We start from the raw sequence: 25,111 nt of genomic DNA, 5'->3' as shown, positions 1-25,111 counted from the left end.
GGTTGGAGCAACATGGTCAAACTATTGACATACATTCTTCATTTATCATCTAGCCCCGAAACTATAGAAATCACCCTAAATTTGGGAATAGCCTTTAAACAATCGACAGGTCGATAAAAAGAAAAAAATAAGGAAAGCTTTAGATAAATTATTACTGTAAGATTTACTTAATCTGTGGTCAAGGCGGCCCGTTGTAATTATTTGTATTCCTAGAGCTGATGACACACGGTTACTAATATTATAACCATAAAAAGAAAAAAAAGTTCATACAATCGATTACTGTCCCCTACTATAGTCGATCAGATTTTGTTTTCTTCCCTTTTATTTTGTTTGCTTGCCAGCCAATTAACGTACGTATTGGCCTAATAAAAGGTTTATAGTCGACTGGCTTCTTTTTTCCTTCTATTTTTACTTAAATTGTTTTCCTTGCAGTCTTGATTCGCTCATTATTAAATAATTAACAAATCCTAAGAAGAATCATGCTTCCTGCTGTTGCCCCGAAGAAGAAGAATGTATTAAATTATCTGAATCCTCCACCGAATTATATAGCCAGTTTCGGTCGTGGTGCAACCGGTTTCACTACTCGTTTTGATATTGGTCCGGCTATACGAGGAAAGGCTCCTGATGAGGAGGAAGAATTAGATGATGACAAGGAACAGTTGTTTGAAGGTAATGATGCCATGGGGTTATTTTCTTCAGCTGAATATGACAACGCCGATAAAGAAGGTGATGCGGTATGGGATTGGATCCACGAAAGGATGGCTTCTAGGAAGTAAGATAGGAAAGAAGCTAGGTCAAAAACGGAAATTGAAAAGCACAGGGCTTCTAATCCCGCTATTAGCCAACAGTTTGTAGATCGTAAGAGGAAACTAATGACAGTATCTGCTTCGGAATGGGATAGCATTCCTGAAATTGGTGATTATACTTTGAGGAACAAAAAGAGAAGATTTGAGAGTTATGTGCCGGCATCCAATCCTCTCCTTTGAGAAAGCAAGACAAGAAAAACAACATGTCATTGCACTGGATGATCCAAATACTGGTAGAACCGAAACACCTGATTTGACTGCTGTTGGTGGGGGCCGAGGAACAATTATGTCTTTAAAGTTGGACAGGCTTTCTACTTCCGTTTTAGGGCTTACTGTTGTTGATCTAAAAGGTTATTTAACTCAACTCAAGACTATGAAGATCACTAGTGATGTTGAGATATCAGATATAAAGAATACTAGATTGTTGTTCAAGTCGCTGACTGAAACAAATCCAAAGCAAGCAAATCGATGGATTGGCGCTGCAAGATTTGAGGAAGTCGTTGGAAAGATTGAAGCTGTGCGAAAACTAATCAAGAGAGGGTGTGACGAATATCCTAAAAACGAAGACGTGTGGATTGAGGCATGCCGTTTAGCAAATCCGAATGAAACAAGGCTGTGATAGCTAGAGGCGTTAAGGCCATTCCAAATTCAGTTAACCTTTGGATGAAAGCGGCAATGTTGGAATATGATGACGCAAAAGTGAAGTCTTAATGAGAGGTCTTGAAAAAATACCCAGCTCTATAAGGTTATGGAAAGCCATCGTGGAACTCGCTAACGAAGAAGATGCAAGACTTTTGCTTCACAGGGCCGTCGACTGCTGCCCATTGTATGTTGATTTGTGGCTTGCTTTAGCTCGTTTAGAAAAATATGATGTTTCAAAAAAGGTACTCAATACGGCACGTGGAAAGCACCCTAAAGAACCCGTGATTTGGATCACCGCGGCAAGCTGGAAGAAGCTAATGGGAACACGACCATGATTGGTGCGATTGTAGGACGGGCATTCACGCTTTGCAAAGACAAGGTGTCGAGATTGACACAGAATTGGATCAAGGAGGCTGAAGCTGCTGAACGGGCCACTTCAGTAGCAACGTGTAATGCGATTATCAGCAGTACTATTGGGATCGGAGTGGAAGCAGACGACCATGCTTCAACTTGGGTTGCTGATGCCGAGGAGTGCATGAAACGGGGATCGATCGAAACAACTAGAGCTATTTATAGTTATGCACTTGCTGCATTATTAACGGATGAGAGTATATGGCTCAAGGATGCCCAACTCGAAAAGTCTCATGGCACCAGGGATTCCCTTGAAATGCTTCTCTGTAAAGCGGTCAAGTATGTACCACACGTTGAGGTATTATGGCTAATGGAGTAATGGGTGCTAAAGAAAAGTGGCTAGCCGGGGATGTGCCTACAGCAAGGGAAATTCTTCAGGAAGCATATCGAGTCATTCCTAATTCAGAAGCGATTTGGCTTGCATCAGTTAAGCTTGAATTTGAAAACAATGAACCTGAACGAGCCAGAATGCTTCTTGCTAGAGCCAGGGACAATGAAGGAGTAACACAAAGAGTGTGGATGAAGTCTGCTATTGTTGAGCGAGAACTCGGGAATACAGAGGAAGAGAAACGGCTGCTTGATGAAGAGTTGAGACGATTCCCTTCTTTCTACAAGTTGTTAATGATGGGTCAGCTCGAGGAAAGGCTTGGAAATTTACAACAAGCGAAAGACAGATATGAGTTGGGGTCAAAGCAATGTCCAAACTCTACTCCTCTCTGGCTTTCACTTGCAAACATTGAAGAGAGAATGATTGGAAAAAGAATCTGCAAAACCCTGAACTATGGTTGGCTGCAATCCGAGTCGAGTCAAGACATGGGTTGAAAAAAGAACCTGAAAATTTATTGGCCAAGGCATTGCAGGAATGCCCTGCTAGCGGTATTATATGGGCTGCTTACATTGAAATGGCTCCAAGACCAACCAAATTCTTGAATGCTTACCTGAAGTGTGGACAGGATCCTCATATACTTGCTGCTGTTGCCAAACTGTTTCGGCATGACAGGAAGGTGGAGAACCCACGCGCACGGCTTAACCAAACAGTTACTTTGGCTCCTGATGTCGGCGACTTTTGGGCTTTACTTAACAAATTTGAACTGCAACATGGAACTCAGGATCTGTAACACCGCACCTTATCGCAACATAATATTGCTCGCTTTGCCCGTAGGATCACGGCTTTGTTTCTGGTTGCTCGGGCGAACTTCCCAGAAGGGTCACCCATTTAGCATTGCTGCCACCCGAGCACGCTTAACTGTGGAGTTCTCCACTCATCCACAGCCAATACGCCCAAAACGCGATGTGTTATGTAAGACCATTAATGTCACTTATATCCAGGATCCCCTTGTATGTCAGCGATGTATGCTTTCACACCCCCTCAACACAACTCAACGTTCTCGTTGAGTAATGCAAGTGCGCCATACACTCCCGACAATCCCAAGGGTTGCTCTGATACCGCCTGTAACACCCCGCCTTACCACAACACAATATTGTCCGCTTTGCCCGCAGGCTCACGGCTTTGTTTCTGCTTGCTCGGGCAAACTTCCCAGAAGGGTCACCCAGATGGCATTGATGCCGCCTGAGCACGCTTAACTGTGGAGTTCTCCTCTCTTCCACAACCAATGCGCCCAAAACGCGTTGTGTTATATAAGACCAATGATATTACTTATAGACAGGATCCCCCCTTGTATATTAGCGATGTAACAATGCCATATGGGTGACCCTTCTAGGAAGTTTGCCCGAGCAACCAGAAACAAAGCCGTGAGCCTGCGGGCAAAGCGGACAATATTGTGTTGTGGTAAGGCGGGGTGTTACAAGTGCATGACTCAACGAGGATGTTGAGTTGTGTTGAGGGGGTGTGAAAGCGTACTTCGCTAATATACATGGGGGATCTTGTCTATTAGTCACATCAATGGTCTTACATAACACAACGCGTTTTGGGCACATCGGCTGTGGATGAGAGGAGAACTCCACCGTTAAGCATGCTCAGGCGGCAGCAATGCCATATGGGTGACCCTTCTGGAAAGTTTGCCCGAGCAACCAAAATCAAAGGATCAACAGAAGAAAGTAGTGAGGAAGTGTATTGTACCGGAACCAAAACATGGTGAGAAGTGGCAACCTGTGTCGAAGGCATTAGGGAATACGCACCGGCCAGTAGAAGCCATTTTGAAGAAATTAGTAATTATGCTTTGCCAGGAAGAGATTGGAAGCTAGCTAACTAACATTGACAACATCTGGACTTGGTCACCTTTAGCTGGTCAAATTCTGCTATTGTCGAGCCGTTCTGTATCCTCTAATTATTTGCCTCTATGATATACGAGTATTTTTTTTTTGTATTTTTCACTGATTTTGCTTTGTCTTTTTTGATCAGATCACTTCATCAGGCGCCTCCCTCATGAGTTTTCAGATGACAACGATGCTGAATGTTCCACTAAGTAGAATAATGTATGACTTACCTTTTGATTGTAACTAACTAATCAAACCAGACATTTTAATAAAAGTTTTGTTAATAACTTATACTAAATAAGTAATTGCATGTTTGTTTTGTTGTTATATGAAAATTTGATATCAAGAATAAAATAATAATTAAACACGACACTATAAACTAATAGATAATGAACCTATTCTACCTAGCATTCTACTTCTATAATTACTTCGCAATTTCATTTCATAAGTGGCTGTTCTAGTTGCCTAAGTGAAAGCAGAATCTAGATAGAAAGTTACAGGAATAGGAGTGAAAGGCATATCTAATTACTATCTTTACAAGTTTTGCATGTTAGACAAGAAGGATCATCAGCATTAACAAAAAAAAGTTTAATTTCTTTTCTAAGTAAACTTTTCAAGACATTCTTGGTTTAGTGTGGTTCAAAATTACTAACAAAAACGTACCAGATTACCATTAACATCATTACCACATTATTCATCCACATACCATGTAAATTAAAGTATCAAACACTAACAACCTATTTAATTGATATGCAATAATAATCCGAAAAAACTAAGAACAAAACATGATTATTCAAGAATCCTTTTCTACGCTACGTTCCCAATATAAAGCTGGCATCCTTCTTTGTTATCCCTATGAGAAGCTGCTCTACAACTGCATGGTTCAAATGATCCAGTAGTAAACGGAAACTTCTTACCTGCACTAGAACGTCGTTCGAAAAAAAACAGAGTACGGTACGTGTTTTGCACAATTTAGGGGAAAGGGAAACGTTAAAAACGTACCATTTATAAAGTAATTTCATTCACTATCTTCTCTTGGTTTACATCGCAAGATCATATGCGATGTTGCATCAGCAATTGCATTGAACCACCTTGGTCTTCCAGTTGACAACATGAGATATCCCAGGACTAATCCAACTAAGGTTCCACATCCATATCCCAACATCACCACTTTCCATGGAAGTCCACCATCCTGGTCTACATCATCGCCATCCCCTTCAACTTGTGGTTGGCGTGGAACCTCACACTTGCTGGGCAACGGGGGACCACAGAGTTTTGGATTGCCTCCAAACGAGTCACCTTGAAATGTGCTGAACTGATTTCCTTGCGGAATACGTCCCATAAGAAGGTTTTGCGAGAGGTTTAAGGAGCTAAGAAATGTCAAGTCTGCAAGGCTTTGGGGTATCTCTCCAGTGAGTTGGTTCCAAGATAAGTCTAATGATTCAATTTCTGACAATTTTCCAAGAGCACGTGGGATTTGACCTGTGAGGCTATTGTGGGATAAGTTGAGCACTTTTAATGAGTTCAGATTTCCAATGATGTCTGGAATCTCACTTTCAAAATTGTTGTTTGATAGATCAATAATTGTATACTCAACCAATAGGTATGGAAAATCTTGTTCCACCCCTTTCATCGCAATAACGATAGAGTAATACACACGACCGACTAACAAGTATTCTGGTTTTGTGTTATTTTTAACCACATTCTTCATGGCATTAAAACTTTGAAGATATTCAAGAGGGAGTTCACCTTCAAACTCATTATGAGATAAAACCAGAACTCGCAAACTTGGAAATGGGAATTCAATAGTAAAAAAGGTTGCAATACGACCATGGAAACTATTTGAATCAAGGACAAGAGCCTGCAAATCTGGAAGACTTCCTAACCAACCAGGGAACGTGTCATTTAAGTGGTTTTTTCCCAAATCAATTATCCTCAGCTTTTGACAATTGGACAAAGAAGAGGGCACCTCTCCTTCTAATTGATTTTCGTTCACTATAAACCCCTCCAGTTTTGCATAATTGTTGAATACATTTGGAATGGTGCCACTAATGGAGTTATTTGAGAGATCCAAAATTAACAAACTATTTCCTCCCATCTCCCCTATCCACTCGGGAATATGACCATGTATGTCATTATTAGATAAATCCAAGGTTTTAAGATTTTTCATGGCCTGTAAGGATTCCGGAAATACATTTAGCTTGCAAGATGACAAACTTAAGAGCTTAAATTTAGGGTTGACATAGTGTTTAGCATTATTGCTTGATACAGATAAACCGCTGAGTGAGAGATGGAGTTCTTCAAGGTTTGTGAGACTTGATAACAATATATCCAGATCCCAGTCACCTCTAAAATGATTAGATGAAAGGTCTATATAAGTTAGGTTGGTTAGTTGGCGAAATGTTTGGGAAATGGGGCGATGACCAAGCACATCGGTCTGGCCAGATAATTGATTATTGCCAAGAGATAATCCTTTTATAGATTGAAGGGAAAACAACTCGACCGGTATATTTCCTATGAACATATTATTCCGTAGCCTAATATATTTCAAAGAAGGAAGAGTAAACAACGAAGAAGGCAACGTTCCAGAAAGCATGTTAGATGATAGATATAGAAAACTAAGGTTCCTAAGGTTAACTAAGGATTTGGGAAGGGACCCGGTCAAACCACAATCTGATAAATCTAAGTACATCAGAGAATTGAGATAGCCAATTGACTCCGGTATCTTTCCTGATAAACTTGTAGATGAGAGATCTAACGACACCAGCGGGTTGCTAGTGCTAGTATTAACTTTAGGCAATGGACCAGTGAGATTATTATTCATTGACAAGATAAGTTCTTCGACATTTAGAAAATCGAATAAGTTAACAGGCAATTTCCCGTGCAGGCCGGTGGAGCTAAGATCGAGTTGCTTTAGAGAAGAAGAGAAGTTCGTATAAGTGGGTAAAGCCAAACCTATATTAATGTTAGTAAGCCAAAGGTCTTCCAAATTACTATAGTTTTGAAGCATATTGGTGAAAGCACGAGGTTCAAGCTTAATATCATTGAAGCCCAGGTCGAGTCCTTGAAGGCGAGAAAGGTGAAAGAGGGAGGTGTTAGAGTGGACAGTACCTCGAAGCATACCACAACCGAGGTCGAGTCTGATAACGTCACCAGTGGAGTCGTCGCAAGTAACTCCATTCCAATTACAGCAATCGATACTTGTGTTCCAGTTATTCATAACTGGATAATAATCAGAACCAAGCAAATCCTGACATTTCCGTTGTTGCGACAAGTCATTAGTAGAGAAGAGGCTACGCTTAAAGAGAAGCAAAGAAACGGTCTGTTGAGCAGAGCATTTATGAGTGGTATTTGCGGGTGGGGAAGAGGATGAAGCAAAAGACATGAAGAAACAGGAAACAAAAGTTATGAGACGCAAGTTTGAATTACTCATTCTCTTTAATAGTACTTGTTTACTTGCTACAAACATTACATCTTTTACCAATATATATATATATATACACACACGTAACACCATTGGTAGTGGTTTAATTCTAATTCTAGTAGGCCATAAACATTAATTTTCTTGTCCAGTTATTCCGAGTTTTGGACTTTTAATTTAAGTAAGATGATCCATACTAAAGAAAAGTCATCTAACTTTAGCTAATTGAGGATTTAAATTTTTGTGGTCCATACTAATGCATTGCAAGAAAGTGACTAAACGGTAAACTAAGAATAGACATGGTCATTGTCTATGTTCATTGTTTTTTTCTATTTTTTTTCTTTTAGTACATTAATGCATACATTTTACAGGAACCAACTTAGAAACTTTTGTGTGTGTGAACGCAAGACTTAAAGTTGCAGGTAGGGACTTAAATTAAATGTTGTCTACTTGGGGTAGTTGTGTAGACTTTTTAGCACATTTCTCTTGATCGATAACACATGTGATTCATTCATGTTTTCTACTACGGTTTTGAACATATCTGTGGAAATATCATGTAACATAATCCACAAGAGTATATTTGAAACCTGTTATGATTTCAAGAATTCAACTTAGAAGTATATGTGTTACAACGGCCACCCAATGGAGTGAACTCGTCATTGTTTGGCTATTAGGTATCACATATACGTTGTATCTAAAGTAGAAAAAATATAAATATGTTTGAAAAAATAAAAGATTATCAATAATCATATTTAAGAGTGCAAGATCTCTTGCAAGATTTTCCAGAGAGATGGCTCTAAGATAGATCCTACGATTCATCCTCTGATAGTTTTCCATAAGCGTTTGCGATTCCACCGAGGCTGTTGTGGGATAAGTTAAGCACTTGCAATGAGATCAGATTTACAATGATATCTGGAATCTCCATTTCATAATTAAATAGGTCAACAATTGTGAAGTCAGCAAAAAGTTTTGGATATATCCCAGACTGCCCCTTTGACCAAAACAGCGATAGAGCAATTGTTTGTTTGTCTAGTTGGAAGTAATGAAGATTTGAATAGTCACAATAAGCTTTGCATTATATATGAAAAATGAATTTTATCACTATCAAAGTTGATTCAATTGCTTGTATAGCTGGAATTTAACGCAGTGTTTTTGAAGACTTTAATTTGCAAGTTGGGTTGAGTATAATGTTTATGACAACTTGGGTAGACTTTTTAGCTTGGTATACAACATATTGATTTGTCGATGTTGTGGGAATTTCAATATATTGGTAAATCTTGTAGCATCAGCAATAGTATCAGAAACATTTTATTGCCTCATGATTTCAGCTTACATATATGTGTTAATTATCAAACTAGCATGGGTTAAAAACGTACTGGTAGGGTGCAGGAATGTCTAATCCAAAAAATACAACAAACTAACAAGAATATTGAACATATAAAACAACAAAGTAACAAAGGTCATATGAGAACGATTGATGATTTACCAGATAAGTTGAGGTGTCTGGCCCAAACCCCATCACATGAAGACGTAAAAGCCAACTCGGCGGCGGCCCAGCCAACTAATCCACCTTCCTTCACCTGATAAATTAGGTCCCATTTCAAATGCCCCCAACTCTCTATCTTTCTTATTCATATTTCATTAAACTCAGGCTGAAATAAAAAACAAATAAAAAAATGCACAAACAAGTTCATGAAATCAATGACTTGGAGGGACGTTTGAGTTCAATTGTGATTATTAACATCGTTTAATCACCAGGTTTTACTCAATTATCACATCATGTGATGTAAGAAAGCTATCCCTAATTAATTCTAGTTAGTATTAGTATTTACATCACATCACATCACATCACATCAAATCAAATAATATAAATAATAGAGAAGATGAAATTATACCTTCCTATTCTCATGTGTGAAAATCCTTGATTAATTACTAATTACATGCCGTTCAAAAAAAAAAAAATTACTAATTACTTGAAGTTTTAGGAGAATGGAAATAAAATCCACTACTCCAGCCTGCCCAACCAACCATCTCAACTCTTAAACCAAATATTACACTTTGGTTCCTCTATATTCAACTTAAGTTAACTTAGGTCCTCAAACTATGAAATCCGCATTCTTTGACATATATTCTTGAAACTTTATCACACCTTATATTTTTTTTAGAAGATATAGTAAATCACATCTTATATGTGAATAAATGTTTGTGTAACAATCTATCATATTCGTATTTTATTATTCAAAATGGAGACGTTGACTTTAATATCTCTTTATCAAAATCGAGATGTTACAATTTTCTTCTTTAGAAGGAATCCGTATATATATATTTTTTTAAATCAAAGATACTAGTCTACAAAATTTTGGAAGGCTTCAATTGTACTCATTCTAACACAAGAAGCCATTGAAACATTTTAGCTACTATCTTTAGGATCCGTTAATCTAACTTCAATCTCTTTTGTAGTGACATGTTGTACTACTTACATATAGCTATGGATTTAGGAGTTGAAGATCGAAGCGAAGTCATAATGTGTTTGGTAATCAAAAAACTAGATAGTTTCTTAAGCAAATATTGTATAATAATACTTCCCAAAAACTAACTAAACAGATGATTTTGTTGAAGTACATTTTAACATAATACTAGTTTTATTTTCCGATATGTAATATGTATCTTCTCTTTTTTCTCCTCTTCAAGATCATATGCTCCCCTGCATCAATAATCGCATTGAACCATTTGATTCTTCTGGTTGACAACATGAGATATCCCATGACCAATCCAAGCCCGGTTCCACATCCGTATCCCATGATCACCACATTCCATGTAAATACGTTTTCCTGATCCTTCTCATCTCCATCACTTTCAAGATGCGGGAAATTATTAGAATTTCCACATTGCTTATGCAAAGGAAACCCACAAAGCCCCGAATTCCCTCCAAACGAGTATTCATCAAATGTGTCGAATTGATTACCTTTTGGAATGCCTCCTTCTAGATTGTTTTGTGAAAGATTTAAGACGGCAAGAGATGTCATACCTGCAAGATTTTGAGGGATGTTTCCGGAGAGTTGGTTCCAAGATAGATCCAATGATTCAATCTTTGATAGTTTTCCAAAAGCATTTGGGATTCCACCAGTAAGGCTATTGTGGGACAAGTTCAGCACTTTCAATGAGCTCAGATTTCCAACGACATTTGGAATCTCCCTTTCAAAATTATTGTTTGATAGGTCAACGATTGTGAAGTCAACCAAAAGTTTTGAAATGCCAAGTTCTGTCCCTTTGACCACGATAACGATAGAGTAATACCTGTCATCTGCAAAGTCTAAATATTCTGGTTTTTCGCTCGTTGTTACCACCTTTTTCATGGCATTGAAATTTTGAAAATAGAGTGTTGGGAGTAGGCCTACAAAGCCATTGTCAGACAAGTCAAGAACTCGTAAACTTGGAAATGGGGATTCCGATGCAGAATAAGTTAAAATGGGACCATGAAAATCGTTCGCCTTAAGAACAAGAGCTTGTAAATTTGGAAGAGGTGCTAACCAACTAGGAAATGTGCCATTTAAATGGTTGTTTCCAAGATCAACTACCATCAAGGATTCACATTTCGACAACGAACTTGGCACCTCTCCATGTAATTCATTTCCATTCAATATAATCCCTGTTAATCCTGGAAAATCCTTGTATACATTTGGAATGGTGCCGGTTAATGAGTTATTTGATAGATCTAAAAGAAACAAACCATCTCTTCCTATCTCCCCTATCCATTCAGGGATCTGTCCTTGTATGTCATTATCAGATAGATCTAAAACTTGAAGATTTGTCATGGATCGTAAAGACACTGGAAACGACGTTAGCTTGCAAGAGGCCAAACCCAGTTGAAAAAAATCACGCTCAATGTGAAGGTTAGAATTATTGGACGTAACTGATAAACCGCTGTGTGAGATATAGAGATAAACAAGGTATTTGAGGCTTGATAACAATGTATCCAAGTTCCAAACACCTCTAAAACTGTTAGATGAAAGATCTAGGACAACGAGGTTCGTGAGTTTTTGAAATGTTTGCGTAACTGGACCTTGATCAAGTACGTCAAACTGTCCGCTTAACTGATTTCGACCAAGGTGTACGTATTTTAACGATTCAAGTGAAAACAACTCAAACGGTACCTGTCCACTAAACATGTTATCACCTAGAAATATATATTCTAAAGACGAAAGATTAGTAAACAACCAAGACGGCAGTGTTCCATTAAGTTTGTTAGATGATATCACCAGAGAAGTAAGTTTTTTTAAGTTAACTGGAGATTTGGGTAGGGGTCCCATCAAACTACAAGAAGATAGATCCACATCCTCCAAAACAGAAGAGACGTTAAGATAAGTTGATAAACCCGAACCAATATGAACACCTTGAAGCCTAAGGACTCTCAGAAGAGTAGAATTATGAAGAAGGGCGTCAAAAATATGAGGTTGAATTTTCAAGTCCTCATACGAAGTTAGATCAAGATGAACCAAGTTTGGAAGAAGTGAAATTTCCCAAGGGATTTGCCCTGTGAAACTCCATAAGTCGAGTTTTTCCAAAGATGGGAGTTTGAAGATGTTACGAGGTAACTCTCCTCGCAACCCAGTGACAGCAAGATTTAGCGATTTCAAAGAAGAAGAAGAAGAAATATTGAAGTAACTAGGAAAAACCGAAGTAATATTAACACCTTGAAGCGAAAGTTCTTCCAAGGCTGAACAATTTCGAAGCAGATTGAAGAAATCCTGTGGGGCGAGCCTGAAAACAAGTCCAGAATTCGAACTGAGATCAAGAAAGATTAATTTACGAAAGAGTGTGATATTTGATGGCATTTGGCCAATAAACCTAGAATCAGAGATGTTGAGATGTGTGAGAGTATCTGAAAACCTTCCGATTTCATGAGGAAACTTGGAATCAGTAAAATCATTGTAAGCGAGGTTGAGTCTCTGGAGGCGAGGAAGGTTAAAGAGAGAGTTGTTGGGATGGAGGGTACCTTGTAGCATGCCACAGCTTAGATCAAGACCGATAACGTCACCAGTGGAGTGGTCGCAAGTGACTCCATCCCAATCACAACAATCTGTACTCGTGTTCCAGTTCATCATGATTGGATAGTAACCCGCTGAACCAAGCCGATCTCGACATGGGGATGGAAATGGAGGATCTTCATATGAGTAATTGAGAGAGGAAAGGCTTTGCTTAAAATGAAGCAAAGCAAGGGTCTGCTTATGAGAACATTTACTGCTTGTATATACGGTAGAAGAAGAAACAGCAAAACAGATTAACAAAGACAAATGAAAAATGAAGTTAAGCTGTAAGTTTGAATACCTCATTCTCTTGAATGGCTGTCAACTTACTGTTATAAACATTCAAACTTGACACCAATATATACACTCGTATTAATGGCATACTGTATTGAAATCTGTAGTGTCAATTAATCAATAATACTTGAACATGGACTTTGGGTTTCACTAAATTATTGGATTTGTAGGGCCAGATCATAATTCCTTACGGATGGTCTTATAAACTCTCCATTATGACTAAGTTATTATATTTATCAAAGTTTGTGCAATGAATCAATATCTAAAATTAGTCAAACTTTACATACATAAAAACTTGGATATAATCAAATAATTTGTGTAGGCGGGATAATACAAGGGACCCGGTTCTAAGACTGTAATATACAAGTAAGATCTTGAATTTAATGTTTATGTCTACTTGAATTTGACTCTTTTTTTTTTTTGGTCAACTACGCATTAATTTGAATACTTTAATACTTAGGACATATCCTTTGACATATTTTGTAGTTTGTACCATTACTATATTAGCCATTGGTCACTATTATGTTTTATGTAATCGCTTCACGAATTCAACTATGCATTAAACTTTGAGTATATTAGTATATAACAATATATGCATAAACTATTTAGACAGATAAGTAAGATTTTCTTACTAATCAGCCTATATGATCAAGATATAGCAAAAAATTAATTTATATAGAACCAAAGGTAAAATGCCAATCAAGAATTAATCAGTTATATAATCAAGACATTGTTGGAGGTGTAATGATGTAATCCAAGACCAAACTAGCAAGAGTCTAGTGGGTTACATGGAGTTCTAAGTGACCACCTTCACTCGTTACGGGTATATCTTTGGCAATTCTAGTTGATAGCTAATGGTTGGTTTGACGCCTGGTACTTGATGACCGATAGCCATGATACTCCAGAAGCTCCAAAATCTAATAAGCTAGAAGCTTGTTTATGTAGCTTTTAAATTAAGGGTATGTTTGGCAAAAGTAGCTGTAGTTAGTAGCTATAGCTTGTAGTTATAGCTTTTAAACAAAGCTGTTAACTCGAGCTTTTATTTTTTAGAATTGTTTTGTAGGTAGCTGTAGCTGCAGCTTTAAGATGTATTTGTGTACTTTTAATGACTAAAAGTTTCATCGAAAAGCTAAAGCTCCTAAAACGCTACTTCAAAGAAACGTTTCATTTTGGAGCTTTTTCTTTCAAATAAAAGCTAAAGCTAGTTGCATCCAAACAAAGCTTTTAACGCAATAGGAGCTTTTTGTTCAAAATTAAAAGCTAAAGCTCCCCAAAAGCTCTTGTCACACATAGCCTAAGTGTTGCGTTTTGTTCAAACTAAAAGTTTCAAGCTCTTGTAACCAAACAAAACTTTTTAAAATGTGTGAAACAATTTGAAGTCATGCCAACTACATGAAGAAGTTGGGCATGAGTAAAATTATTCTAAGCGAGGTTGAGTCTCTGGAGACGAGAGATGTGAAATATAGTGGTGTTAGATGGATGGTACCTTGTAATTGGATCAATAAGGTCGCGAGTGAAGGGATTGCATGTAAGGTGCGCCATCCCAGTTGCAGCTATCAGTGTTTCGTTTCAAGTTCATGATAATTGGATAATAACCTGCAGAACCAAGCCAATGTTGGCAACTCTCAACATGTGCCAATCATTGATGGGGATAGAGGCTCTGCTTAAACATAATCAAAGCAAGGCTCTTTAACTTTAATTTATCTTCATACAGATGTAAAAATAAAAAGAAAAACAGAGGACCTTATAAGAAATTGACAATTTGACATACAGAAAATCCAAAACAATACTTTAATTTTAAATATAACTCATTTTCAGTCTCATACAAATAAATCAGTAATTCTAATTAGACTGAACTTAAAAAATTATTGAAATGTAACACTTCTCACCTGAGTTAAATGAAAAGCTGGAAACCTATATTGTGTCATCCATAATTCAATAGACGAAAGCATCTCAAATCACTTTCATTTGCCCCATTCAAAGGGAAAAGATATCCGTAATGACTGTATATGTGTCACCCGTATAGTAGTTGGCTAACTTATTGAGTTTCTGCGACTAGTACGGGTTGGGAACAATGGGCTTGAAGAAAAAAGAAAACAAAAATGGATTTGAAAAGGGAAACGGATTGAATGCCTATTAGTTCTTTCAGTATGATTTCTGTGTTTTATACATATGCTAATGATCTACGGAGCTGGAGTATCCACAAGGCTATCTGCATTACGAAAAAGCGGGCTTCTAGTGAAATCTTTTCTAACCAGACTTGCAGCAAACTGAAAAATGAATTGGCATGTAATAACTTCTCCTTAATGAGTGCCTCAGACGAAACTCTTCCAATGATAATAAACGATTCCACTGATGGTCTTTGTATCTGTCAATAAACAATGGCCAAAATTCAGAACCACGTTAATTAACAAATACATACACCAAAATAGAACTATAAATACATAAGCCTTTGGATCAATTAAAAGATGGATGGATCATCAGCCTGTTGGCTCTCACATACACAGATCAGATCAATCTATATATTAAAACCCGACCCATTGACAGGCCTGAACTTATTGAAAATTTCGCATCCAGCATGACAATCTAACTACATGGATAGGACGATTATTAGATTAAATCTGGTAAAAGACATACCAATGCATTATTCACTGCACGCAAACAATCATTTGTCTTCAACATTAAAAGGATTACACGAGGCAGTTTATGCAGAAGCTCTGAGATTTGAGGAAAATACAAAGAAGCATACATCTGAAACCCAACATGTATATATAAAAAAGATTAGAAGATGCCAAGAAAATGTAGTTAGTATAGAAAAGATTGAACTTAAAAATAGATCTACAGAAATCAAATCACATAATATGCTCGTAAGAATCGACCACAATTCGAAGAAAAAAATGTTGTTGAATCATATGTGGTTACAAAAATAAATGGACCAATAAGGATCTACAAAAAAAAACAAATTTAGTGAAAACAACGGATATTTCATAGCGAGTCATAATTGATAGCATTGATGAATCTATGTGGTGGCATCACATCACACCAACAAATACATGCAAATTTCACATGGACCACACAGAAAGACCACATATGCACAGACAGCTGACTCTGAATCTGAACAAATCCCATCAACTAGTGCCAAACCATATGGGATTATTCAATTTAAAGCACACACATAGACCAATTAAGAGAGAAACACTAGAGATGCATTAAAACCATAAGTTCCATCTGATAAGTGGTTTTCAGTTAGTAATTTAAGGTCACCTGAAGTTCAGAGTGGTCACCGGCATTGCCTTGTATAGCAAGATGGTCAACAGCTGGATCAATAACCCTGTTCCATGGCCTCATTGTAAGAATCCCTGCAAATAGAGCATACAGATCCTCTCCCGCACCCAACTTTAGGCAATTTTCCTTTATTCCATTGGCATCAGCCAGTACTAAAGCCTGTTAGGAAGTTATAGAATTATGTCATTAACGATGCCATATAGAACAGCAGCAGGGTATAGAATTAGCCAAAAACAACAACACTTCAGAGAAGACATTAATTGTCTAAGCTAAAGGGGTGGAGATAGAATAAGAATAAATGACAAAAAGAAATAAGAAAATAGCAAGGAACACCTTCCAAAGTGCAGCATAGTTGGTCCTGGTGGAAATGTCAAGTTCTTTGTACAAACCATGGTCCAGCAGGACCAATTGTGGTTTTTTCCTTCCTGTATACAAAAAAAATGACATAAAACGTCAATGTGATAAGAGTTGCACGAGTTTCTAAAACAGCTACTAGTAACAAAAGAAAGTGGTAAGCAGGTTTACAACGCCATTTGTCTCTCCCAAAACCCGAAAAACTAATAATTATCTCACCAAATAGCTTTTATCTCCATAACAGTTTATCAAATACCATCTATCATGTATTATTTATTATACATATAGAATATATTTATGTTAAAAATACACAGCTTTTAGATCAAACTATCTTCATATTTTTGGACATAACGGCTAAACTTGAGTCTCACGGCCTATGCATTAGGGTATAGTATATATTTAGTTAACTATTTAGCTTCCGTTACAAAACTGAGGGGTCAAATCACGTTAAACGTTTAGGTTTGCCACATCTTTGTCCATCCTAATCTCCATTCAACTCTGGGGTTCTCCGGTCAAATCACTAAATCGGATCGAACATCAAGTACATGCTCTTTTTGTCGGGCCTATGCAGGCTGAGTTTACCTCGATATATTCAAGATTGGCTAGAGCTTGGCATTTCAAGCTAAAAAGATATGAATAATACATATAGCTTGAAAAGCATAATAAAGATTCAAGTCGAGCCTTTATAAGCTCAAGCCTGATTTGCTACATGTACCAAGTAAAACTTTGTCCCAGTCTCCCAGACCACAATAAAATGCTCGACACAAACACCACAAGTGCGACATCAAACAACTCACTCAGAACTCAATTCCTTTAGCCCTAGACAACATCTAATGGTTCAAAGTGGCATGTCTGATGCTAAACACTTGGTATATAGAATATCCAAGTTCAAACCCAGGGTTGAGCAATCTAGTGAATGACCTCTCCAACTCCACAAAAAGGAGTTTGACTAGGTTTGTGTGTAGACCCTTAGCATAGAACTCGTAGGATTAGGCATATTCACTGGTTAAAGGGAATACCAGTCAGTTGAACCCTAAAGAAAACCACATCGGAACCAAAGTCTAACCCGTTGAACCCTAAGGAAAACTCCTTTCCAACTAAAGTCTATCCCGTTGAATCTATACACCTAGTATGTCCAACTTCGTTCTGCTATTTGAAAATAGTTTTGGTCTGATGTGTAATGTTGGGGACCTCGTCTATCTCAAGTTGGTTACCCTAATTAATGATTAGTCTTAAGTGGCATGGCTTCGTTTCCTCAAATCTCAAGTTGAGATGTCTATTTTGGTGCAAACTTGTGCTTATTGAATATCAATTGGTGTAAAACCAAGGGGAGGACAAGCCTAAGACCACACCAAGAGCTTACTATGCGGACTAAGCTGTCCAGGTAATAGGGTGGGCTTGTAAATTCACGCCTAACCAAGCACACAAGTCCCGACAGTCTCTAAGGATTTAAGTAAATTGGTGCAGGCTAGGGAGATGCTCACGTACTGAGAGGTAAGAAAGTCAGAAAAGTCCTTGCTCGAGAACGCCTAACAAGGGTATCCTGCGAAATGGGCATTCTTTGCAGTGATCCTCTTCTAAGTTCTAAGGGAATAAAAAGTCGGGAAAGTTAATTCGAATAGGTGGTTTGCAATAACCGGCATTCATGGGGTTGTTGTCGATTCCGTGTTATTAAATCAACAGCTCTTGAATAAACAGTGTTTTTTAGACCCTTGGTACAATCCCAGACGTCCGGTAACCGGTGGAGCACCAAGTTGCTCCCGCAACAGCAAAAAGGAAGAGATGCCATACTCCTAGTGGCTTTCGTGGGTATTTCTCTATTTCCTACCGGCGCCAACTTCTCACGTCGCGAAGAACCCTTGATAATCTAATAATTGGAGTGTGATCTAACCGCCTTAACGAGCCAGTGTGGAGAAACGTTTCACTCCATACTTCCGAAAGCAAGTAGACCAAAGGGTGAACAGGTCAAGAGAGCTAAGCAGAGACAGATAGGTGACTTTATTAATCCTCCGCAGACCCAACGTTAGCAAAGTACAATCTTCCAAATGAATTTTCAAGGTTGAGTCACATAGACCACAAGAATTTATCTCCAAAAAAATTAGTATCTCAAATGTATCCAAAAGAAACTGGATAAGTTCAAATGCTCTGAAGATAAAATCATGGAACAAAAAGCAATTATTCCAGTTGTTGTATCTAGCAACTAGATGTCTTACCAAAAATGCCACTTTTTGAAGACGGTGATGTGCGAACTACCAGGTTCGCAAAATGCGGATCACAGTGTACAAATCCATGTTTGAACATCATCTCAGCAAATGTTTTACTGACCTGTGTTGTGTAAAACAAAGATATTGTTGTAAGCAGCAAGAAGCCAAGCAGCATGTCTAGAGGAATACCAACCAGGCAATTCGCGATACAGGGAAAAATGAACTTACTAGCCTCGCAATGTCGTGAGGTGAGAGTCCAAGTTTTTGAATACTCCTCGGTTCGTTCACTTGTGCGCCTTCCACAAACTCCATTGTCAACAATCGTGTGGTACTTAGGTTCCAATATACAGTGGGGGCATAAACATAGTCTGCAATATGAGGAGATAACCTCCGAAAGTTATCCATGCATTTTATGCTGTTCTTGGCCTCAATTAAGAAATCTAGCTCCTGATAACCATCATTATAGCTTGATTAACAATATAAATCTAAAGAATACATAGCTTACCATACCAGAAGATCATACATAAATGATTAAATATACATATTAAACACGTAGAGCACCGGAACAAGCACATTAAGTAAGTCAAAAAAAACACGAAAAACGATATTATTTGCAGAGAAGATGCCAAATTTCAGACTTTCGTAAAATATGGGGACTTTTGAATGTCTTGCAAGACTTATTTATCGCAACATATTTAGATTCAGTTAAGGTACAGATTTGTCCAAGAGGACTGATTTTTCATGTAAAATGTTAGATTTACCCACCTATGCCTAACTTTTATCAATGATTGCCATATTAACTCTATCAAGTTTGCATATTAGCTACTCTTCGTGCATATCATTGCATTTAATTCCATACATATACATGCACGAGAGTTCTGGTTGGCCCACTGGCATAGCACATGTTCTATAAAAGACGAAAGGACTTTAGACTGGATACACCTATGGTTTAGCATTGGAGTATTCAGGCGATATTCGATGATCATGATATACGTTTCATAAACACTTTCGGATCATTTGCAACTGCTGTTACGTCCCCATTAGAATCAACTGCTTTAAGGAATCAGAAAATCCCAAGATTAAAAGATATTAGCTGATTATTGTTCAAGGTCAACTTTGGTGCTCATTTGTGGTGTTTTGGCACTATGCTTTCAGCAAAAAAAAATGTTTAAAAAAGAAGAAGATCCCTTGTACTATATGGAGGTTCAATTTAAGGAAGAACAGATCAGAAACTTAATTCTAACCTTAGGTAGACTGTCGTTTACTTCATCTACCAGCCACCTATATTAAAACCCAACCACAAATTTGGTTAGCACCAAACATCTACATCAACATACGCATACATAAAAAATATCCTAATTCAGATTCAGATTTGTATTAAATTTAGATAGTGAGGTGTGAGGCCACTAAAAACTACAAGATGCATGAATGTGTCAACGTATACATTTAGCATAACACCACGCAGACAACGAAGTAAGATCTCATGTACACGCATATAAATATATATCCATCATGTTCTCAGTGGTAGCATACATACATTAGATGTAGCAAATGAAAACTTGTGAAGGAGGATCCACTTCTCAAAGGAAGTTTTCATGTTATTTGCAGATAAAAGGCTCATATCTGCACTATAATATAGAGCATTCTCAAAAAGATAAAAACCTGTAATCAAATGAAGGAAAGAGCCAATGCAATGTGTTCACAATCAATGCTACTGTCGCATAGTCTGCAGCTGCAGTATCTGTCATGTGCATATGCTGTACCTGGAGCAAAGACACAATATCAAGCAAAGAAATAAATCTCCCAATATTTAATGATTATATTTTTCAACACAGAATCAAAAATAAAATTTAAAAAAAAAAAAGGGGGGGGGGGGGGGGGGGGGGGTAACAGTAATAGTTTGGAACCTTCACTGCAACTTTCTGTCCCTGATGTGTGCGTGCAACATGAACTTGTGCAAGAGAAGCGCTCGCAATAGGAACAGGATCAAACTCATCAAATATCTGTTTGAGAAAACACTTTAGTCAACTTGATGACTCAAAAACTCGCATGAAAATAAAACTAAAAGCAAGTGATTATAGCGAGTATGGAAAAGCAAGAACTGAATACGGTGCCAATGCCACCACGAATACAGACATCGATGTAAAACAAAACAATAACATACTTCTTCAGGTACACCGCCAAGCTCTTTCTTGACAACTTGGCACACTTGATCATAGGAAGAAGTTGGACATCTATTCAACATCGACTCTCTCAACGCTTTAATGTACTCTTGCGGTACCAAATATTCCTAAATGAAAAACAAAAATGAAAAAAAAAACCAACTTTGCAAAATATTCATTATAGCTACATACAAGTATAGATTATATCAAAAATGTTCATTACAAATATCCATGAGACGGGACAGATCGTACCAGTTGACCGATATGTTGGCCAAGCTTAATATATATTCCACCATTTTTGAAGCATAATTCTACAAGCCTGTTTGCACTCCTGGTGTGAACTTCATGTTTAACTCTTGCCTTCTCGATATTATCTTCGTACATCCCCAATAATGAAAACTGATAATCTAAAAGCACGCCGATAAGTAGCTCATGTTAGAATCAATTTAAAACATGGAGTAACCATCAGCTAAGTTATCATTACACCAAATGGATTTCAAATTTTACAAATTACAACTATTCTCAAAATGTGGATTAAGGACAATATGTGAAACGCAGCTTAGGGTTACAAATTACTATTACTATTATAATAATAATTACATCATTGTAATTAAACTCATAATTGGGAAAATAAAAAAATTTAATAGCTAATTAAATTGATAACGAGATGTACCGAAGGCAATGGTGGCAGCGGTGACGGAAAGGCGAAAAAGGCGGACGGGGACGGTTGTGCATAATTTGAGTGACGTGGCGGGATCGTCGGAGTTAGCGATAGTTGCGGCACCAGCTCCGGCGCCTAACGCGGTGAAAGCAAGTGCTAGCTTGGATTTAACGCCCCAAATAGATCGCGCCGCCACCATGTTTCGTGTGGTTTTCTCCCGGAGAATTTTTATTTTATTTTATTTTGTTTTCGGGAAAAGGAAATGTGGCGGCAAGGGAGATATGGGCCGCCAACCCGTTTTGTTAGGCACGAAGTAAGTTGAGTAGTCCTAAGCCCTTTTTTTAGTGGATGACTTGTTTCCACAAACGCAACAACGGCTGGCTACAAAAATTTATAAATGATAGTCGGCCGATCGTATCATTTTTTATTACAACGCTGCACTACTGCAGTACTGATTTGTACAGTTTGCTATATACATATTATTTTATTGGTAGATTGATTAAAAATGATGGTAATATGATTTCTCGTACTTATTGCTTATTACAACCAACAAATATATTTATGTCGGAATAACTTTTCTTAACATTTTCTTTGCCATTTTTTGGGCCCCCAGTTCGTGTAGTAAGGCATTTGGTTGACTAAGAGTTCACGGTTTTAAACTTAAACGGTATCGCAGTAGCAACTTGTCGTGTCTTAACTCTCCTATAGCTTGAAAGCCTTAGTGGGGTTTTTCTTTGGAATGCTGACTCAAAGTTAGATATAGCAGGGTTTGGTTAAAACTAGTTACGGATCCATAAATTTATGATAGGGTATGTAAAATTTTCTTGAAAACGGTATAATATTATTGTATATTTTTGATCATTTTTGAATATTTTGGTTAGTTAACCTAAATGCTCATACCATTTTTTGGAAATATATTATACAAAGTGATTAGAATCTGAAAGTAAGTTATATTTTTTTTGTTTAAATCAAATAATACAGTAACTTAAGTGACAAAAAAAAATGATATAAAGTACCTATTTTATGAAAATAGGTTTCACTTTACAAAAAAAAAACCAGTTAGGTAACAGTTTTATCAATTGAAACTTCTTAACACGTATGCTAATGAGACTTATATATTAATTTCACGACGAACTATAAGAAGCATAGCATAAGTATATAGTTCTAACATGATCAGACGTATGTTTTTTTACATTTGTATCATAATAATGATTTTTAAATTTTCAAATTTCCATCTTTTAGAGTTGTAGTTAGAGCACCTCTAATGTATGAATATTAGACTTGTATTCGAGTTCCAATACGGGACACACCATTGGGTGTGGACCGTATTGGATTGTATTCGAGTGGCGTATTGGAACTTTCGTGGTGGGCAATACGAATCTTTAGCCTTTTTTGTTTTGTTTTTTTTTTTATTCAAAGATGGTTAAAAATCAAATTTCCAATCGTTGGTTTTCAAACCCAACAGCTACTTTGCCAAAAAAAAAAAATTTTTCTCTTTATTTAAACATCCCACCACACTTCATCTTCAACCTCTCAACCCCCTTTCTTCTATTACAAAAACAAAAATGGCATACAATCGTTCCTCCGCCGACGATTTCTTCAACGCGGCATACAACTTCGTTCCAGCTAACTCATCAACGGGTGCACATTCATCCGATACTTCACTATCCACACCACAATATCCACCATTTACGCCACCATCATTCGGTCAACCTTATTACCCGGCATACCAAAACGATCCAAACTTTCTCCAATGGCAACAATACCAACAATTCCTACTATCCCAACAAACTCGTACGACCCCTCCAATTCAACCCATACTCAAGATACCACAAACTGTACCCAAACCGTACCCCAAACCGTTCCCCAAACCCAAACAGTGGTCGAACTACAACCCGAAACCCAACCCGAAAGTAGTACGAGACGTAAGAAGGGAAAAGGGAGAAATGTCGTGGGTGAGAAAGTCATTAGGAAGCCAAAAGTGGCGTGGTCCGGGGAGGAAGAAAAACACCTAGCTCTTTATTGGCTCGATGTATCCGAAGATCCTATTGTTGGCAATTCACAAACCGGTGATTGTTTTTGGAACAAAGTGTTCGACAAGTACAATTCCGCGGTTCAAATCAAGCGTCGACCCGATCAAATCACGGGTAAATGGCGTCTCATCAAGGAGCAAGTCGGGAAGTTTAACGCTATTTACAATAAGTATGATAATGGCTGCATGAGTGGCAAAGATGATGCTCAAGTGATGGAACAAGCAAGGCAAGCGTATACTTTGGAAACGGGTGGGAAGTTTAACATGGACACTGCATGGAAAGTGTTAAAAGATAAACCGAAGTTTCTATCTTTTATCGGTGTCGATGGCATGGTGTTAAAGAAGAAACGGATGTCCCGCATGATCGATTCTAGTGATGAAGACCAAGCGCCCGTGAACCTCGACGATGAAGACCCACTCGACACCGACCTCTTTGGCCCAAATGTTATTCCACGCCCCCCCCCCCCCCCACAAAGTCGAAAAAGAAAACGCCACGAACATCGGGATCCTCGGATGCGGGCTCATCTCGTTCAAGCGCATCCGACTTGGCCGCGCGTCTCGAACAACTTGGAAGCTCCAAACAAGCGTTAATTGACAAAAGATCGGACGCCCTCGATTCCATTCGCAAGGAAGAAAAAAAACCGTACCATGTAGGCGGCGTTTTCATTTGTGGGTCAATCAAATCCGAATCCTCGACAACGAAAGTTTATCGAGAAGGCGATGGAGAAGGTGTTGGACGAGTACAAGGGGTTCATTGAGGTGTCCGATGATGAAGACGAGGAGTAGAGTTGTCGTTATGTTTTTTTAAATGAATTATGATGTTGTTTTTTTATTTTTAAGTGTTGTTTATGTTTTTTTTATATGTGTTGTAATGTTCTTTTTATAAATAAAATGGTGTTTTTAGGATTTTATATAATATTATGTATTTATTTTATAAATTATATTTGTTTGTTTATTAAATTAAAAGTTTAAAAATAAATATGTTGGAATGTATTGATTAGTATTGGATGTATTAGGTATTGGGTGTAAATTGGAAAAAATGTATTGAAAAGAGGTTTTACTGATGTAGCACTGCATTGGGTAGTATTGAGGATGGGCATTAGGGGTGCTCTTATGTCACAACGAGTGACTCGTATTCGCCATAACCACACATCAACACCATTGGGTGTGACTTGTGGTTTACTCATTGTTGGGCCATTCGTGTTTGCTAACACGAGTTGTCGAGCGGTTATAGTTACTTTTTTTCGAATCCAACGCTAGACTAAATAAGTGATATGATGGGTTCGATTAGTGATGTTTTTAAAATCTTGTAAGGAATTAATGGCGTGTTAGTGGTGGGATTTTCTAGCCTAGTGGTGGGAGGGGCGTTCTTAGCTCTCTTAATAGTCAAATATGTTGAGCCAATAAATCTATTTGCAATATCAAAATATACCCACTTGCAAGTTGCAATATCAAAATATAGGCCCAGACCAAACCATAAGAACTCAGAAACTTTGACATAAAAGTCTTTTCCTCAACATGTTTAAAAGGTATAAATATTTTTTATAAATAAACCCGATCAAACGATCCATAAATGAAATGAGTATTGATATCAG

At 37.7% G+C, this 25,111-nt stretch overlaps 2 protein-coding genes and 1 pseudogene across 3 annotated transcripts; 1 reads left to right on the top strand and 2 right to left on the bottom strand.

Annotated features, from left to right (window-relative positions):
• Positions 1-479: 479 nt before the first annotated feature.
• On the top strand, positions 480-14,486 carry LOC122604921 (annotated as a pseudogene).
• LOC122603787 (receptor-like protein Cf-9) lies at positions 4,726-9,539 on the bottom strand. Of its 2 annotated transcripts, XM_043776595.1 has the most exons (3): positions 9,393-9,539; positions 8,984-9,149; positions 4,726-7,326 (listed from the first exon to the last, which is right to left on the bottom strand). In XM_043776595.1, exons 2-3 carry the CDS (start codon positions 9,014-9,016, stop codon positions 5,095-5,097), a joined length of 2,265 nt encoding a protein of 754 aa, XP_043632530.1. In that variant the 5' UTR covers positions 9,017-9,149; positions 9,393-9,539; the 3' UTR covers positions 4,726-5,094. The 2 variants fall into 2 exon arrangements, with proteins under 2 accessions (XP_043632530.1, XP_043632529.1); XM_043776594.1 differs by lacking the exons at positions 8,984-9,149; positions 9,393-9,539 and having other exon boundaries at positions 4,726-4,993; positions 5,079-7,608.
• A 100-nt stretch (positions 14,487-14,586) lies between the features above and the next one.
• LOC122603788 (putative ABC1 protein At2g40090) lies at positions 14,587-21,802 on the bottom strand. Its single transcript, XM_043776597.1, has 12 exons — positions 21,497-21,802; positions 21,076-21,230; positions 20,826-20,951; positions 20,569-20,664; positions 20,324-20,424; positions 19,906-19,942; positions 18,890-19,108; positions 18,671-18,782; positions 16,437-16,528; positions 16,083-16,262; positions 15,456-15,569; positions 14,587-15,186 (listed from the first exon to the last, which is right to left on the bottom strand). The coding sequence occupies exons 1-12, from the start codon at positions 21,681-21,683 to the stop codon at positions 14,983-14,985; spliced, it is 1,623 nt and encodes a 540-aa protein (XP_043632532.1). The 5' UTR covers positions 21,684-21,802; the 3' UTR covers positions 14,587-14,982.
• Positions 21,803-25,111: the final 3,309 nt, after the last annotated feature.

This window comes from Erigeron canadensis, chromosome 6 (assembly GCF_010389155.1).
Source record: "Erigeron canadensis isolate Cc75 chromosome 6, C_canadensis_v1, whole genome shotgun sequence".
Lineage (NCBI taxonomy): Eukaryota > Viridiplantae > Streptophyta > Magnoliopsida > Asterales > Asteraceae > Erigeron > Erigeron canadensis.
Note: the sequence above shows the minus strand (reverse complement) of the source record. Positions and strands in the feature narration are given on the sequence as shown.

Bases quoted from the DNA above. Each gene is read 5' to 3' on its own strand.
- LOC122603787 (XM_043776594.1), bottom strand. From the start codon at position 7,593: ATGGTGTTACGTGTGTGTATATATATATATATATTGGTAAAAGATGTA.
- LOC122603788 (XM_043776597.1), bottom strand. From the start codon at position 21,683: ATGGTGGCGGCGCGATCTATTTGGGGCGTTAAATCCAAGCTAGCACTT. The intron at 19,109-19,905 runs GTTAGAATTAAG...GATGGTTATCAG, and splicing joins TAAACGACAGTCTACCTAAG to GAGCTAGATTTCTTAATTGA. The intron at 15,570-16,082 runs GTGACCTTAAAT...GTTGGGTTTCAG, and splicing joins GTGACCACTCTGAACTTCAG to ATGTATGCTTCTTTGTATTT.